The sequence below is a fragment of the Gymnodraco acuticeps genome, unplaced genomic scaffold, assembly GCF_902827175.1.
Source record: "Gymnodraco acuticeps unplaced genomic scaffold, fGymAcu1.1, whole genome shotgun sequence".
Lineage (NCBI taxonomy): Eukaryota > Metazoa > Chordata > Actinopteri > Perciformes > Bathydraconidae > Gymnodraco > Gymnodraco acuticeps.
This window is the reverse complement of record NW_022990400.1, coordinates 389,199-405,904: the sequence shown is the minus strand read 5'-3', so window position 1 is coordinate 405,904 and position 16,706 is coordinate 389,199. Positions and strand designations below refer to the sequence as shown.

Sequence of the window (16,706 nt, the reverse complement as noted above, 5' to 3'; positions counted from 1 at the left end):
AGCCAAGAGCAGCATGACGCTCAGATGAGCAAGCAGTCTGCAGCGCACTAAACCTCCACTCCATAGAACGCAGCTAATATACTGGCATCACAGCTCCAAAGACTGGTATGAGGAGCGTCAGTTAAAGAACCTCTTAATGCTTATATTTTCACCCAAACAAGAAAGCCATCCAATAAGCCATACTACTACCACCCCTAAAGACGGTCTGGGACCATGTCCTAGTGAGGTGTAAATGACATCTGAATTACGCTGGTCAACAAACTCCACCTCGTCCTGCTGTCTCGAGCTGTCTGCCAACACACTCATTTGTTGATAATCAAATCCACAAATAAGTCGAACACATACAGCAGTATCACTTCTTTTGACTAGGGACACACCATTCTTACTGACAGTCCACCAGCTCTGCCTAACTCATTTGCATGTGTGTAAATGTAAACGGCTTTGATCAGAAGTTATATTCCACAGAAAATGCTCTTAATAAAAATTAAACTGGGCAAACAAGGAATTAATCTAGGGCTGAGATTATAAATATGGCAAATATTAAAATGGCAAAAACAAAGGAATACATTAAAAAAAACATTAAGACTATTTTTGTTTTTGGTTGTTTCTTGACAAAGTAAAACCAAACCAAGACTAGAACATAAGAAAAGCCTTCATCTCATGCACACAACAATACGTTTCCACAATGTTGACATATTCTGCATATAAACTTAAAGGTCTCCTATTATACTAGAGATGAGTTGCATTGTGCAGAATATGGGCTAAACAGTTTGCAGCGAGCACGTCTTTTTGAGCCAGTTTCAGTTTCTGATAAACACCGTGGTGTTTTCCATAGTTAACGCTGGCGTTGTCTGCTGCATATGCTGACATTTTTATCACATCTAGTCCAGACATCTCCAGTTTAGATAGCAGCTGATTTGTTATAGCTTCTGACTTTTTGTTGCTATCACTGTAAAAATCCAACAGTGCATGTTGCACACCCTCCTCAAAGTGAACATATCTCAGTACAATGGGGAAACACTTGATCGTACCTTTGTTTGATGCATCACTTGCCACTGAATAATGCAGTTCATTTTCTTTTATATAATCCACATGCGTCTGGACAGAGTAGGGTGCTAGGACATTTTCGCACAAAGCTTTGGCTTTTGTTTTTCCACAGGTCATCCCTTCTGCTATTGATGACTCGTTGTAGATTGTGCGATCAACTTTTATTCCACAGTGTACACTCCTGTATGACTGGTGATGCTTGACGGCATGATAAACTTTACAAAGCTCTGCAGCAGAGATTTTGTCATCTTGAGGCGATGAAGCTTCACGGAAAAACGATAAAAGTGAAGATGCACCTGCGCTTTGATCGTTGCTTTTGTGCTTATCTGTGTTAGCATGTCTGTCGACAGCACCTTTTCCTTTGCTGCTTACGTCCACATCGCAACGACACAACGTGCAAAAAGCATGGAAGTCGTCCTTTCGGCTTTTTGTGAGGAATCCATGCTCTTTCGACCATTCAGGATTAAATGAAGTCTTTCGTTTCGGCATTTCTGCGGTTTAACCCTACCGCTAACTAGGTGGAGTTGGCTCATGAGCTAGTCGGCTAGCGCTAACATCACTCTGTGCCACAGTGCCCTGCTTTGAAGGTGATGTCAAGAAGCACATGGCTAATTGTTTACGTTTATTAACCAATGAAATAAAAGATATTTATTTGACATCGCATTCAAGTCGTCATACAAGTCTTACGGGGGTATATACTTACACATAACTTATTTTTTGTATAATTGTCAAAAAAAATGTATACCCTAAAAGTATAAAATAGGGATGACCTCAAAAGGAGGACAAATGAGCGTCCGGCTCAAGGCTGCACCGGCAGACGGGCACAGACATTGAAAACCGGACTGTCCGACCTAAAACCGGACGGATGGCCACCCTAGGCACCGCTGATGTCGGGGAAACGATCCTCAATACTCCGAAAAGAATCCCACCAGACTCTTTTGCCCCTCTAACAGTGGGATGTCCTTGTCCTTTTTCCTTTGCGTTATTTCAAGCGATAAAAACTCTCGGCCTTCTCTCGAATTATTAATATTTTTGGACGCCCTCGACTCGAGTTCAGGGCGTCCCGAGCTGAATAAGGGCATCAAATGACGGCAAGATGCCCCCCTGGCGGAAACACTTCCTCTGAGAGATATTTGGTTACAAAGAACACAATTATGCTCTAGGGGGAGATTCAGGTGATAAGGTGGGGGGGGGGGGGCTAATGGTTACACAGGCCAAAAAATCGTTATGACATCATAAAGTGGCCAAAACCTGATCAGCTCATTTTCAGACAGGTGTTTATAGAAATTATGGATGCACGATATTGGGTTTTTGAAACCGATACCGATAACTTCCTGCTTCTCAAGACCGATAATAAAAAAAAGGTACGCCACTAATTATTTTAACGCGATTAACGCATGTGTATTATTTTTCCTCGGCTGCCCCGTAGTTTCAGAGTGCATCAAGTTTAAAATACCATCTACAAGCTGATGCTGACAGCCCCGCTCCTGTCGCCTGCTTGTGGCAGACCACACTTCCACGCTCACCGGCAGGCACCGACTGGCCATCTGGAGGACCGGGAGGGTGTGTATGTGTGGCCCGAGCGAGCGAGAGAGAGAGACCTTACGTGCATTGTTGTTGTTAGCATCTGGTGCTAGCTAGCTGCGCTAACGGATATATGGAGCTGTTTAAATGAAAACAGAGGAGCGACATTTCGCCACAACTGCGCCGAGCACTTGACTTTATGCAGGAAGCCAGACAGTGGGACATTGTACGAAAAGTCAGCACACTCAGCACGGATAGTGCGCAACATGATTGCAGCGTCCAGGCAGCTCCCGTTCGAGCATATGCCTTGAGTTGCACATAGCTCCAACGCCCATACCACCGACGACATGTTTGTTTACTGTCCTGGCTTCACGAGTTAGGGAGCGCTGGATTTGTGAAAAACTCCCCTCTTCCTAAACCACTAATACCACAGTGCTGGCAAAACGGGAGGAGCCGAGTGAAAAACAAGCGCCCCTCATCCCAATCCACCCACACCGCAGTATTTTTTTCTTTTTTTTTACCCAAAAAATATATTGTATATTATCGGGGCTATTAATACTGTTATCGGGTTTATCGGATGACGTCATAATTCCTAATATCGGACCGATAATTATCGGGCCGATAATTATCGTGCATCCCTAATAGAAATGGATCAGGACAAAAAGAGAGAGAATATTTTTTCCTGAAACTTTCAGAATCTCTTTACACAGAGTTTATGTAGAAGAGACATGACACAAGTGGATGTTGCATGATAGGTGACCTTTAACACAAATGTACATATATTTACTAAGCAAATATATTCTATTTAAATGAAAAATGTAGTCAAGACACATATTAGCCACAATGCCCCTATACAAATATATTTAAAAAAGCGCGTTGAATTAGCCATGTAACACCTTCAGGGGTAGACATTAAGGGTAAAAAGCCACTGGCCCTCTGGTCCGGTGGAATTGTATTGTCACTGGCCCCACCATTGTAACCACTGGCCCGGAGCATTCGTCCAAAACATCGACTAATAATGAGGAAAATTAACACATTTGTCGCTATAGTAATTGATGCACTAACTACATTACTACTAGTACTACAACATTTGAATCATCAGTTCTTCCTCATTTCCCTCAATTGTTCATATTTGGTTTATTAAAATAATGATATTGTGGTCATTGTTAAAAAATGTCTGCTATTATTATGAGTATTATTATTTGTATAATGCACTTTCTGCCTTCCTGTCATTAGGAGTTAGAAATGTAATGGCTATGTAATAGATTAGATTAGATCCTTCATTATCCTAAACTGCTGGGACATTTCCCCTCTAGCCAATACCTTTATATTTTCTACTCTTCACTTACTTGTCAGCATAGGTCGGCATTGATGTACAGAGCCGACAGAAGACCTTGTTTATATTGGCATCATATTGAGAGGTGCAGCCAGTGACGCATCATAAAACCAGGAAGTAAGCTGCTGGTTCCCTCGACAAAAAGCAATGGGATTTCTCCACAGGGTTTTGGAAAATAGCTGGAAATAAGGTCTGTGGAAAACAAACCTGTTTGATAAATGCACGTTTTGTTCAGCCGGATAATCTCCACATGTCTACCCTACTTTTATAATTTTCGAATCATAAATCTAATCGATAGATTATAAAAGGGTTTTAGGACGCGTCACTGCACCACTAGAAGCCAACTCCATCGATCAAGCTGAAACTTTCTCTCCCTCTTCTTCTCATGCTCCCTGTCACTCTCCTTTAACTCCTCCGGTGACTTTCTTTTATTTGAAGATTGTTTTTTTGCCCGGCGCTTGGCCGGTTACCGCTGGTATTAAAAACATTTTGGCGAATGGTGAGGTGGCGCGATAGTCTGTAGTGAAGGAGCGCGCTCCCGCTCACGGGAGCCTGCTCGCGCTGCACACAGCAGCAAACAGCTGTTTGCTTTTCACCCAACAACGACAACCGACTCACGAAACGCTATGTTGTAGCGTTGATAAACGAAACAATTTAACTAAATTGCTAGTCAAAATACCAATACCACAGGACAATATTTTTTTTTTTAAAGCAATATTTTTAGTGGCCCGAGCGGGCAAGTGGAAAGTACGTTATGCTGCCCGGGGTGTCTAAATAGTGCTTCCGGGCCAGCGGGCCATTTATAATGTCGAGCCCTGACCTTCATGTACCATTGCAGGAACATGGAACTTTTTGCAATTTGGTGCACATGAATAAGTGATTGGTGCAGAAAATCAGTCATTGTTCTTTCTAAATGACTTTGAATGCTCGATTTTTGGAAATATAATTGGACTTAATGATGAACATGGGCTCACGCTACCAGATTGTAACACTTGCTGACAGCTGAGAGTTTTCAGCCTTTAAAATATTAATCAAGCCTCCCATTTATTCACCCAACAACTCAGCGCTTCCTTGTAATGTTTGATGCAGTTCTTGCACAGCAGTGTGGCTTCACGTCAAGCTCCATCTGGTCCTCCCACTAGCAGGGACAGGGAGCCTCGGGAGGATATCAGTGGCTTTCTGATGCATCATCACAAGCGGAGATGGAGAAGGACGGATTCAGACAGGGAGAGGATTTCTTGCTCTACTTAGCACACTGATGAGGAGCCCGACCAGAAAAGAATCACCTTCTTGTTCACAGTGAAGGAACAAAACAGCACCTCATTACATAACACTGGCTGAAGCACCAAAGGGTTATCAGCAGTCTCATATGTGTCTGATTTCAGCTCTAAAGACATTGTGAACATGAGGGGTTTCTCATTTATACTCCAGTCTTCCGTCTCTACCTTTCGCCTAGAGGGTTTTATTAAAGAATGATCCTGTTCCACCAGCACAGACGCCAGCTTAGTGTATCAATGGACGTGGAGCAGGTGGATCAATGATCCACCCTGGACTTCAGAGTGTCGGCTGGTTTTATGTTAATGTATGTATTTAATGGTAGAAGAAACGATCTAAAAAAAGCAAGTGTCTGCTGAGGAGCTGTGAGTGTTTGTTGTGGACGTATGCGGCTGGCGCAGTATGCCGGTGCTTGAGGGTGAATGAAGAGGAGGAAGCCCTTTGACTAATCTCAGGGGAAGATAATGATCTTATATGCGGGCTGAACACTGTGTGCTCAGCCTTCTAGGGGACTGGTAATACAGGCGATGCTCACACAGACCTGCGTGCACCATCCAGAGGAATCCTTATGGAACTCAAAACCCATGAACACTTTTACTACATAGAATATAAACCCATTCTGACATCTAACAATATTGTAAGTAATGTTTAACAAAACACATTTATATATTTGTGCAGTCAAACAACTTCTGAGTCGTTACATAATCACATGCTTGTTGCTTACTGCAATGTGTTATGGGCTAGACTTAGCATTACACTGTAACATTTCATTTGCCACACCACACTCCTGCTGTGGACATTCCATGATCGAGAAAGCTGGCAAAAATAACCATTTTGCCTAAGAGATTGAGCAGTTCAGCTCTCCCCAGAATGGATAACAATGCATATAAAAGAAAAAGCGCTATATAAATGTAATGTATTATTATTATTATATAATGCCAAGTTTCCTCAGAATGCCTGTTGACTGTAAACAACAACAAATAATATAAGGTTGTAATAACAGCTCTCAGCAAGCATTTGTATCTGTCCATCTCTATAGGTTTCATTCACGCCAGTAATTGAACTTGTTCACTGGACAATGATATCAGGAACCATACCAGAGATGATCATAAGGTGGGATAGGGAACAAAGCATACAAGATGTCAATGTACACACATATACAGTTACGCTTCAGAAAGACTGAAAACTACCAATGGTTTTTTTTGTTTATGTCATACCTACATAAAACCTTGAAGGAAGTCAAAATTAAAAGCCGAGCCATTGTCTGAAAATCCACACCTGGTGATTCATAACAATACACATATCAGATTATTTTACCAGTCTGTCACTATCGATACATTATGTGCTTTTTCCTGCGTGAAAACTGAAACTTAAATCACAATGCAAAGAGAAACCATGCATCCATATGACACAGAAATGAACATTGTGCCATTATTTTTATGACAATCGACAAGAACCGGCTGTGAACATTAAGCCTATAATATAGTGCAGCCAGCACATGTTGCAGAATAGTCAGCGTGACCTAAATAGACCACAGTGACAAGACCTTACACAGCAATAAGACTGTCAGTGTCGCACTGTCTCTGTCAATTCAACCACCGCGACCGCCACTAAATTAAACTTAAAGACAGAACACCAAGTCCTAACATTGTTATTAAATAATAAAGACAATAATCGCAAAGACTGAAAGGATGATTCGCCAAATCAACATCCACAGTAGAGTACAGGCACTCTTGTCCATATCGTGGGATCACTGAAACGGGGGGAGAGAGACAGTTTAGCTAGCAGCAATGTAGCTAGCAGCAAGCCGTGTCTACCGGCGTTTCTCTCTATAATGATGGTGACGTTTGGAAACCCGGGGTTAGCAAACGAATAAAGTAAACCTGCAACAGTTAACAGTAGCATAAACACACCCGACATTATAATATATTCTCCTTTATATTGTATGGAGATGCTACGTTTTCCAGGGGCAGAGTAGCGGTAAATAATGAAACGGGAAGTCTCACCTACACAAAAAGTGGTAGCAAGTTAGTGTTATCCAACTTCGTTAACGCTACGTGTTTCACAAGCCGGTGTTTCGTAGTTACTACCGATACACGGTATAAGGGATCGATATTTCTCATAATAACCCAACAACTTCACGCCATCTGCTAATATTTCAAAAATAAGCCACACCGGCTAACAAATACTAAGCTACGGGCTAAGCTAACAAAACTTAGCAATCAAAGTTAGCTAGCCCGGCTGATTCTATCCATTGAATGTGAAGTGATATGGTGGAGGCAATAATGTAATTAACCCACCCCAACGAAAAAGCTAGCTAACGTTACAACAGTCGTCCCCAGCATTTTTTGGATGGGGCTGACCTCCCATCGGCTAAGTTAGCAGTTCATGCTAACTAGCATTTTGTTAACTTCCAATAGGTTACCATATGGACAGATTCCAACGTCCAAACATGGACACATAAGAGTGCATTCTCTTATTTGCAACTATAAATACAATTATACCAAGTATTGTTTCACTAGGATGCATTTATTTTAAATGGTGTATCAACTTTTACAACCGGTTCATGCTACTTGGCAGCAGCCCGCCCTGAGGTAACGTATTTTGGTTGAAAACTAGTCTGGATATCAAGCTTTTTTAAAGTTAAAATGTAAAAAATGAACACTGCTTGGTGAATTGTATCCATGCCGAATGTCTGAGTGTGTCTGTCTTATTACAACTGAGTAAAAACTAAGTCATAGTGTAGCAGTTATTGACATTTGCTCATTAGCTAAGTCACATTACATTGTTGGTGGTTTTAATAGATCTGACGTTCTTCCATGCTAGAGTGGAAGCACGTACAGATGCTAGGAAAAGCTAGCATTAGTTAGCCGCTAACCAAACAGACAGCTAGCGACTAGCTAGCCACCTTACTGTCGAAACGAACAATCACGTTGTGGGGGGTGTCTTCAAAATGTAAAACATTTCTTACCTCCCACTCGGTACATGTTGGCCGCCATTCTATCGTAACCTTTATCAAAAGCAGTCCCAGGGTATTCCCCGCTCCGGTAGAAAAAGGTCGATGGGGATCTATTTTATTCCTTCATTTATCGTAGACTCCCCCGCCGTGAAACAAAGCCGGCTCCGGACACAACAAGCCGAGATGTGGCGGGTAAAAAGTTGAAAGTTTCCGTTAGTAACGTTCCGGAGGTTATCCCCAAAATATCCAAGTCTTTGTTTTTGGTCCCTCCGACGACCTTCCTCTCCTCTTCCTCACTCACTCATTCACACACAGCTAGCCTGTCTCTTACTCCACTCTTCCTCCCATCCTCCGATCCCAGCTTCATCCTCCTCTTCTTCACCTCCGCTCAGTTCAGCACACACACAGAAACACACACTCACTGGCCCCCTTCGCTCGTGCTCAAATCGTCATCTTCGGAGATTATCGTGATTCTCCGGAATCACAATTAACTTTTTCAATGGCCCTGGTTTGATAAACAAACTCTTTATATAATATGAAATATAAACACACAGGAGTTAAGGTGTAAAGTTTTTTTAATGTTTAAGTGTCAAAAAGTGTCATTGGAATCCTAAGGGCTATTTAAATATATTACACAAGCAAAAGTAAAAAGAGTTAAGTTGGGAACTTATTTAGAAAAATAGCATCAAGGGAACAGACTGCCGAACATATAATAACCACCTGCCCTTTATATAGACCACCCTCGGAAGCCAGCCTCTTCGACGTAGGACCAGAGATGCGGGCATTTGTGCATGCGACACCGAGTTGGACCTCTGACGTTACACGAAAGAAGACGAAGAAGAAGGGAATTGTTAGAATCTTAATTACCATAAGAGTTATGTTAGAGGATTACAGTTATAATGTTTTATCACCAACTTCACAATGATTGAGCAGTTTTGATATGTATGAGCTGTAAGAGATATTGTTGCTTCTCACTCAGATTGTTGGTTTTATGTTTAGAGGCCATTTTTTAAAAGCCTAATACTGCTAAAAAAAAAAGTGGCCCTTCTTTTACTTTAAATTGGACGGTATCAATACTATTCATTTGACTTGAATCGTTTTTTGGGGTGAAATGTCATTTTTTATAAAACCATTCATTCATGATTTTTTTACTTTACGATGTTGGTATTTACCTCTGACCATGAGATTTGAGACCAATGTCTTGTTTACCTGTTTTCTTCTTCTATACAATGTATTTTATCAACAAGATTTGTAGAATCTGAACTGATCCTGCTGTACATGTGGAGTTCAGCCAGGTTCTGTGAACACGCAGCACATGATTCCTGGAGCAGCACTGCCCCCTAGTGGTTCCTCACAGACAATACACACCAATCTTCAGTTATTTATTGGGAGCTTGGCAGGTACAACATCACAGTATTCCCAATGTTCTCTTAAATATATAAAACTGTACTTAAGTAATCATTTGTCAAGTGTACTGATCTACTGTTAGAGATATGAATTAGTCAGGATTGGTATGGTGTTTGTCACAGTCTGTTTATGCAAGCGTCTTCAATATTAGCTTAGCTGAGATGTCAACCAAACACTGCTTGAAATATTACAAAATATGTAAAATCATTATGCAAACATCTTTAAGGCACGATTGTGTAGGAAACGATGCAGCACTTTGGTAAGTTTGATAAATGAGATGGACTAAAATGCAGGAATGTTCACTGAAACCAAAGTGTTTGTCACCGTAGAAGCCGTGTTCTATAACACACGTGATGATCCTCCCCACAGACTCTGTGTTCAGGGAGGAGTCACACCGTCCAGTTTCACAAGGATTTACATGATTATGGAGTGAGTGTAAATGTGATGTGAACATTCCTCCTGGAGAGGATTCCTCTACATCAGGGGTGTCCAAACTACAGCCCGGGGCCCAACTGTGGCCCTGGGTCCATTTCTAATTGGCCCTCAGCTCATTCTAATGGAATATGGCCCCTACCTGATACTTCTTAAATATCTGTAAACAAATATAACACACTTTTTATGTGTTAATTAGCCCAATTTCTCAATAAATTCAGTCATTTAAAGTTGATCAATTGTTCTAACAAATCTTAGTTGATAGAAAAGCAGCCCCAATAAGTTATTTGACTAACAAGCTTGAAAAATACCCTTCATATTTTCCCTTATTGTCCCCCCTTCAATACAGGGCTGTGCAGGGAGATCAATGTGAGGCTTCAGACCTGCCAAACCTTTTTGTAACAAAATGGTAATAATTAATAGAAAGCTGTGATATAGGCTGATTTTTTTTCTCTAAGCATGTTCAATTAATAAGAATAATTGACCTACATTTGATTGGTTTTGCTCACTTATAACTTATGAGGCAATTACCTCACCTCTCAGCTCTTGGTATATTTTTCTGCGTGTGGCCCTCAGTGAAAGAAGTTTGGACACCCCTGCTCTACATGTTCTGTATGAAACTGAGGCAGCTGTGGCCCCGCGGAGGCCCCTGAGTGTGGCTGCTGTCCGCTGACTCTCACGCCTCTCTGGCTGTGTAAACACCCCGTCCGTCCGTCACTGTTAACAGCCCATAGCCGTCCTAGCTGGTGCCGGGCTCCGGAGAGCTGGTGTAGGGGGAGGTGGACGAGACCGAGGCCAGTCTCTCCCTGCTCTCGACCCCCGTCACCCTCCACTGGAGGATGCAGGTGTCCTTCCCGCCCATGGAGAGGAGGTGGGAATCGTTGTGGGTGAAGCACACGTTGGTGACGTGGCTGCCGTGGCCCCGGTACTTGTGGCTCGGTGCCTGGAGAGGAAAGAAATAACAGAGGTTTTCAGCTGTAGTCTGGCTGTGGTTTTCTGAAATAAACATTCTTTACCCTCAGCTTGCTGACATTTTAAAATAATATTAATTGTGACTATTTGCATTAGTGAGAATGATTGTTTTTTGGTATGTGTGTTGTTGTGCTATTAGTAAAACTTCAGGAAAAATATAGCAATTTACAACATATTCACGGTATGAACATTTTGATACAAAATCATCAGTAATGTGAATTTATTGTGGATATAGACAAACAAAAATAAGCTGTTAGTCTGGTCAATTCAGAAAATGACGTCACTTTTTGTAATGCAGCCTTTAAAATCACGAAAAGACAACAGTTAAGATAATTCAACATTTACAGTAGGATGATATCTACATTTGTTTCACAATATTGATATATAAAATCGATGTATTGGCAGCCGAGCTTGTGGAGTAATAGATTACGTAATCAGGAAGGATACAACAGAAGGTAACTGTATTCCCTTACAGTTACATACACAAAGAACTAATGGTGGTAACAAGCAGGATTACAGTGTTACAATTCATTTTAAAATAAATAAAAGATCAGTATATTATAGGGAGACGTACAGCCGGAATGTTCTTTTTGGTTTTAATTTAGGCTACTTTAATTTAAGTATCATTTCTTTTTTAAATCCTGTGTTTGCTTTTAATTATTCTATTAAACTAAAACCTTTATAAATGAATATTCTGTAGTTTAAGAGGACACACCTTTTATCCTAAATATCTTGTTTTCTTCATTACTAAGGTCACATTGTTCTGTTGTCTTACATAACACACTTTAGTATAAAACGTCTCATTGTTATTTATTTTCTAATGTATTTTTTTGCATTTGACATTATTGGAATCTGAAAGTAACTTCAAGTAATCAGGTTAGACAACTTTTATATTGTGATGCTCAGATAAGGTTACTGATTACATTTTTTACAGGTAACTAATCATTGTAAAGGATTACATTTTTAAAGTAACCCTCCCAACCCTGTGCGCAGCCCTATAATACAATGTATTTATGTGTTCTCTACAAGCAGACAGAGCGGCTGTGTGATAGTACCTTGGGTTTGGGGCAGGGGTACTGGAAGAGGTGGACCTTACAGAAGTCGTCGGCCACAGCCACCATCCTCTCACTGTGAGAGCGGCACAGAGCGTTGATGTCCGTGCCGTCAGAGCCCTCCAGCCACACACCTGCAACGCCAACACCGTCAACACATCTAAACTTCAAACAGTCACAACACAGGAAGCAGAGGAGTATCTCACCCATCACATGGAAGCCCAGCACACAGGTGTAGGAGGCCCATTTTCTGTCTTTGCTCTCGAAGCGATTCCTCAACAGTTTACAGCCGGCTGCGATGTCCCCTGTCACAACACATGATATTACAGTCAGAACACTATCAGCACGCCGTCTCAGGATTTAGATATGTAAACCTGTTCACTTACAGTAAAGGATCTCGTAGTCGCCTGAATTAGACATAATGTACTTTCCATCTTTGGACCAATCCAGGTGAGTTATGAAGCTGGAGTGACCCTGATTGGACAAAAAAAACAGAGGCAGTTACTCATAATGCTCTATAACTCAACTGTGAGAGTTAAGGGGAAGGATGGTTTTATTCTATTCTTTTCTTATTTTCAATGAGGAGCACCATCCAAAAATGTGTTAGACCACCTGGAAATCATTTCCAAATTCTCTGGGGAAGAAGTGAGTGCTAGTGAGGTAATATCGGTTAGAATACGAGTATACATTACATTTTGTCATCTGATTGCCTGTTTTAAGATTCAGATCTGAAATAAACTGTCCTTTTTTAATGTGTCTCTGTTTCCCATTGTGACTCGGGCCGTGCCCATCAGCTGAGTTTCTGGGTCAGGTTCAGGTCTCTCATTTCATTCAGAGTCGGTCAGATTTTTGAAGTCTTGTATACATGTTGAGTCTCAGACATAAAGCTTTAGAACACCTCATTGATCTAGAGTTTAATTTGTTTAAAGCCTATGTAATTCATTTCCTACATACGCTTGTGAGAGTAGCTTTTAGCAAACGTCCCTCAAACAGGAGGAAATAGTGTATTTGTTGGGGACTAGTTTCAGCGGCGCATGAATACACATTTGATGCTGTGGCGAGTGTTTGTTGCTGCAGGACAGTGTATCTGGGACTGATTCAAATGAAACCTCAGTGTGTGTTTGTGATAATAAAGGAACATTGTGAACAGTGAGACTCCTTTGTGTTTTGAATCTTTTTTGAATGTCACACTGGAAGAAGATATGCCAGGCTTTTGGTACACATACATGCTTGTTAGTAGGTGAATCCATTTTTTGTGTGGGTCTGCACATAAGATTTGTTCTCGAAAAGAAAAAAAAGACTCACCAGACTTATATCTTAAATTAGACAAAAGCACTTGAGGAAAAGAGAATATTCAAGGAACATGGATTTGATATTGAACTCACATTACATTTCCCCGAGCGGATGTAGCGCCGGCCGCTCTCCGTCACATTGTAGATGTAGATGAAGTTGTCATGAGAGCCAACAGCTAAAAAGCTTCCATCTGAGAGCACAAGAAGCCATTCATGCAGTTAGAGGGGATTTCCCAAGGCTTATTTCAGTCAGCTGAGACATTGAGTTTGGGAGAATGTTTGGTAAACACTGGTCTTAAAGTCGGGTTGAAATCATTCTGAGAAGAGTTAGAACAAAGTAGTGCTGGTAATGCAATCTGACCTGGAGAGTATCTCATGACGGACAGCTGCTCGTTCCCATCAGTGGACTCAAAGACCACCTCTCTGGTCAGCAGGTCGAGGGCCAGCCACCTGTTAATGTGAGGGGGGGGGGTCATCAGTAATGACAACTGACCGGACAGCACACAGCTCCTTAGCCCTGCTTTGTCTCCTCATTGTGCAAGAAGTCGTTTGACAGGAAATAATGTCCAACTATAATATAATCGATTAATTGTTCAAAAAAATCATGCAAAAAGGTCAGAAAAGGCAGTTTTCAGTCTCTCAAATAGGAATATCTCTTGCTTTTTTCTGACATTTAAAGACTGTATTCAAACAATGCACAGACCAAAAGGTTATCAGCAGATGAATTCATGTAAACACATTTATAACATTATGTGGATAGTTATTTTTTCCTTTTTTTCCCAAGTGTGGCAAACCAATATCGACTTTGATATCGATATTATTACCTTTGTAAAAGATCAAATGAATGTGCACGTACCCAGAAAAGAATTATCGAGTGAAAAAACAGATTGCCCAAAACTATTCCTTTAAAGAGGCACGATTCTGCTCTATACAGTATATCATTGATTCATGATCCTAGTTCTTTCTTTCAGTTCATGTATTTGCTAAAGCGTGTGGCGATGTTGCTATATTACCTTCCTGTGTTGAGGCCGACTGAAACCACTGATCCATTGGGGCAGAAATCAGCACACAGTCCATACTCCTGTCGACACACAGAACAAGTTTACAGCATGTGTGTTAGCACTGGATATCAATGTGTTTCATTTAAATACAAGCACACCAAAATACAACAGGGAAATGATGGTGCTTCCAGAATGAGTGTCCTACCTCCAGCGTGATGCACCAGTCCAGCTTGTGTTCCTCTGTGTTCCACAAACACACCTGCCTGTCGTGGCCGCAGGTGAGGAAGTTGTTCTGAGAGGGGTGTGTAGCCAGCCCCCACATCTCATCTACATGACCCTGAGACACACACAGACACAGACACACAGGCACAGTTAAAAAACAGAATAGCTTTTAAAGTTATTCAGCAAAATGAGATGCTTAAGGCTACTTCCATGAACTTAGATAAAGTAGATATTCCAGTGAAGCGGTAGAGTTTCCTACAGACATTCTCAGAAAATCTTAACTTTAAAATGTGTCATATATTTTACAGTGCAACGTTCTCCAGATTTTGTAACAATTTTTAAGTTTCCATTTTGTTAACCCTTACCAGGAATGAGGAACAAATAAGGGGCAACAGAAATACGAAATTCCATTGTTTGAGGAAGATACAAAAATATAATACACATATTATTATTATAAAACATTTGCATTTATATTAGTTTCTCTTTTTCTATTGACCAAAAAAGAGAAACAAATCACTGGAATGTACATTACCGATGAGTACATTTATTTACATAACAAAACCATTTTGTACATTCTATCCTTGTGAGGTGTAGTGATCGCTGCAGCTTCTAAAGGAGACATTCGTGAGGCTTTTCATGGTGTGATTTCTGTCTGCAAGTGGTTTCAGTTTCCCACAGACAAATGTGAGCACAAAGCCAAATTCCAGTGGTCAGTAGAGACATTGCTAAAGTGCATTCTGATGCCAGCTGTTGACTTTTGTATCCAAACAGACTGACAACATTTGGATGTAAGATACTCAGGGCTGTATTAACACATTAGGGGAACATGGGACAGAGATCACTCCTAGTCGTGTATACTGTATTAAAAATGAATGTAGTTAAATCACCAGCAAGCTTCTGCAAAATGAAATAAAACTACTGAATGAGTTACTACTCCCCAACACTGAGTATAGTAACACAAAAGCTTCAATCCAATCATTTATAATCCTAAGAAAGCATTAAAGGGGCCCTATTCTGCTGATGTTCATGTGTCTATCAGTATGTAGTGTCTCTACTTTAAAGAGTCCTCTCCTGCTGATGTCCAGGTGTATATCAGTATGTAGTGTCTCTACTTTAAAGAGTCCTCTCCTGCTGATGTTCAGGTGTATATCAGTATGTAGTGTCTCTACTTTAAAGAGTCCTCTCCTGCTGATGTTCATGTGTCTATTGGTATGTAGTGTCTCTACTTTAAAGAGTCCTCTCCTGCAGATGTTCAGGTGTATATCAGTATGTAGTGTCTCTACTTTAAAGAGTCCTCTCCTGCTGATGTTCAGGTGTATATCAGTGTGTAGTGTCTCTACTTTAAAGAGTCCTCTCCTGCTGATGTTCAGGTGTATATCAGTATGTAGTGTCTCTACTTTAAAGAGTCCTCTCCTGCTGATGTTCAGGTGTCTATCAGTATGTAGTGTCTCTACTTTAAAGAGTCCTCTCCTGCTGATGTTCAGGTGTATATCAGTATGTAGTGTCTCTACTTTAAAGAGTCCTCTCCTGCTGATGTTCATGTGTCTATCAGTATGTAGTGTCTCTACTTTAAAGAGTCCTCTCCTGCTGATGTTCAGGTGTCTATCAGTATGTAGTGTCTCTACTTTAAAGAGTCCTCTCCTGCTGATGTTCAGGTGTATATCAGTATGTAGTGTCTCTACTTTAAAGAGTCCTCTCCTGCTGATGTTCAGGTGTATATCAGCATGTAGTGTCTCTACTTTAAAGAGTCCTCTCCTGCTGATGTCCAGGTGTATATCAGTATGTAGTGTCTCTACTTTAAAGAGTCCTCTCCTGCTGATGTTCAGGTGTATATCAGCATGTAGTGTCTCTACTTTAAAGAGTCCTCTCCTGCTGATGTTCAGGTGTATATCAGTATGTAGTGTCTCTACTTTAAAGAGTCCTCTCCTGCTGATGTTCAGGTGTATATCAGCATGTAGTGTCTCTACTTTAAAGAGTCCTCTCCTGCTGATGTTCAGGTGTCTATCAGTATGTAGTGTCTCTACTTTAAAGAGTCCTCTCCTGCTGATGTTCAGGTGTATATCAGTATGTAGTGTCTCTACTTTAAAGAGTCCTCTCCTGCTGATGTTCAGGTGTATATCAGTATGTAGTGTCTCTACTTTAAAGAGTCCTCTCCTGCTGATGTTCAGGTGTATATCAGCATGTAGT

The 16,706-nt window shown here is 41.0% G+C and overlaps 2 protein-coding genes across 5 annotated transcripts in view; both read right to left on the bottom strand.

Annotated features, from left to right (window-relative positions):
• mta2 (metastasis associated 1 family, member 2) overlaps positions 1 to 8,562 on the bottom strand; it is a 51,264-nt gene extending 42,702 nt beyond the window's left edge. For both annotated transcript variants that reach the window (XM_034224840.1, XM_034224841.1), the window contains exon 1: positions 8,154 to 8,562. In XM_034224840.1, the coding sequence (XP_034080731.1) occupies positions 8,154 to 8,181 (28 nt within the window). In that variant the 5' untranslated portion in view covers positions 8,182 to 8,562. The remainder of the gene's footprint in view (positions 1 to 8,153) is intronic.
• A 947-nt stretch (positions 8,563 to 9,509) lies between these two features.
• The window catches only part of eml3 (EMAP like 3), a 76,484-nt gene continuing 69,287 nt past the window's right edge, over positions 9,510 to 16,706 (bottom strand). For all 3 annotated transcript variants that reach the window (XM_034224837.1, XM_034224839.1, XM_034224838.1), the window contains 8 exons: positions 14,503 to 14,634; positions 14,310 to 14,377; positions 13,658 to 13,746; positions 13,390 to 13,487; positions 12,391 to 12,478; positions 12,211 to 12,309; positions 12,008 to 12,138; positions 9,510 to 10,923 (listed from right to left, as the gene is read on the bottom strand). In XM_034224837.1, coding sequence (XP_034080728.1) covers positions 10,720 to 10,923; positions 12,008 to 12,138; positions 12,211 to 12,309; positions 12,391 to 12,478; positions 13,390 to 13,487; positions 13,658 to 13,746; positions 14,310 to 14,377; positions 14,503 to 14,634 — 909 coding nt within the window. In that variant the 3' untranslated portion in view covers positions 9,510 to 10,719. The remainder of the gene's footprint in view (positions 10,924 to 12,007; positions 12,139 to 12,210; positions 12,310 to 12,390; positions 12,479 to 13,389; positions 13,488 to 13,657; positions 13,747 to 14,309; positions 14,378 to 14,502; positions 14,635 to 16,706) is intronic.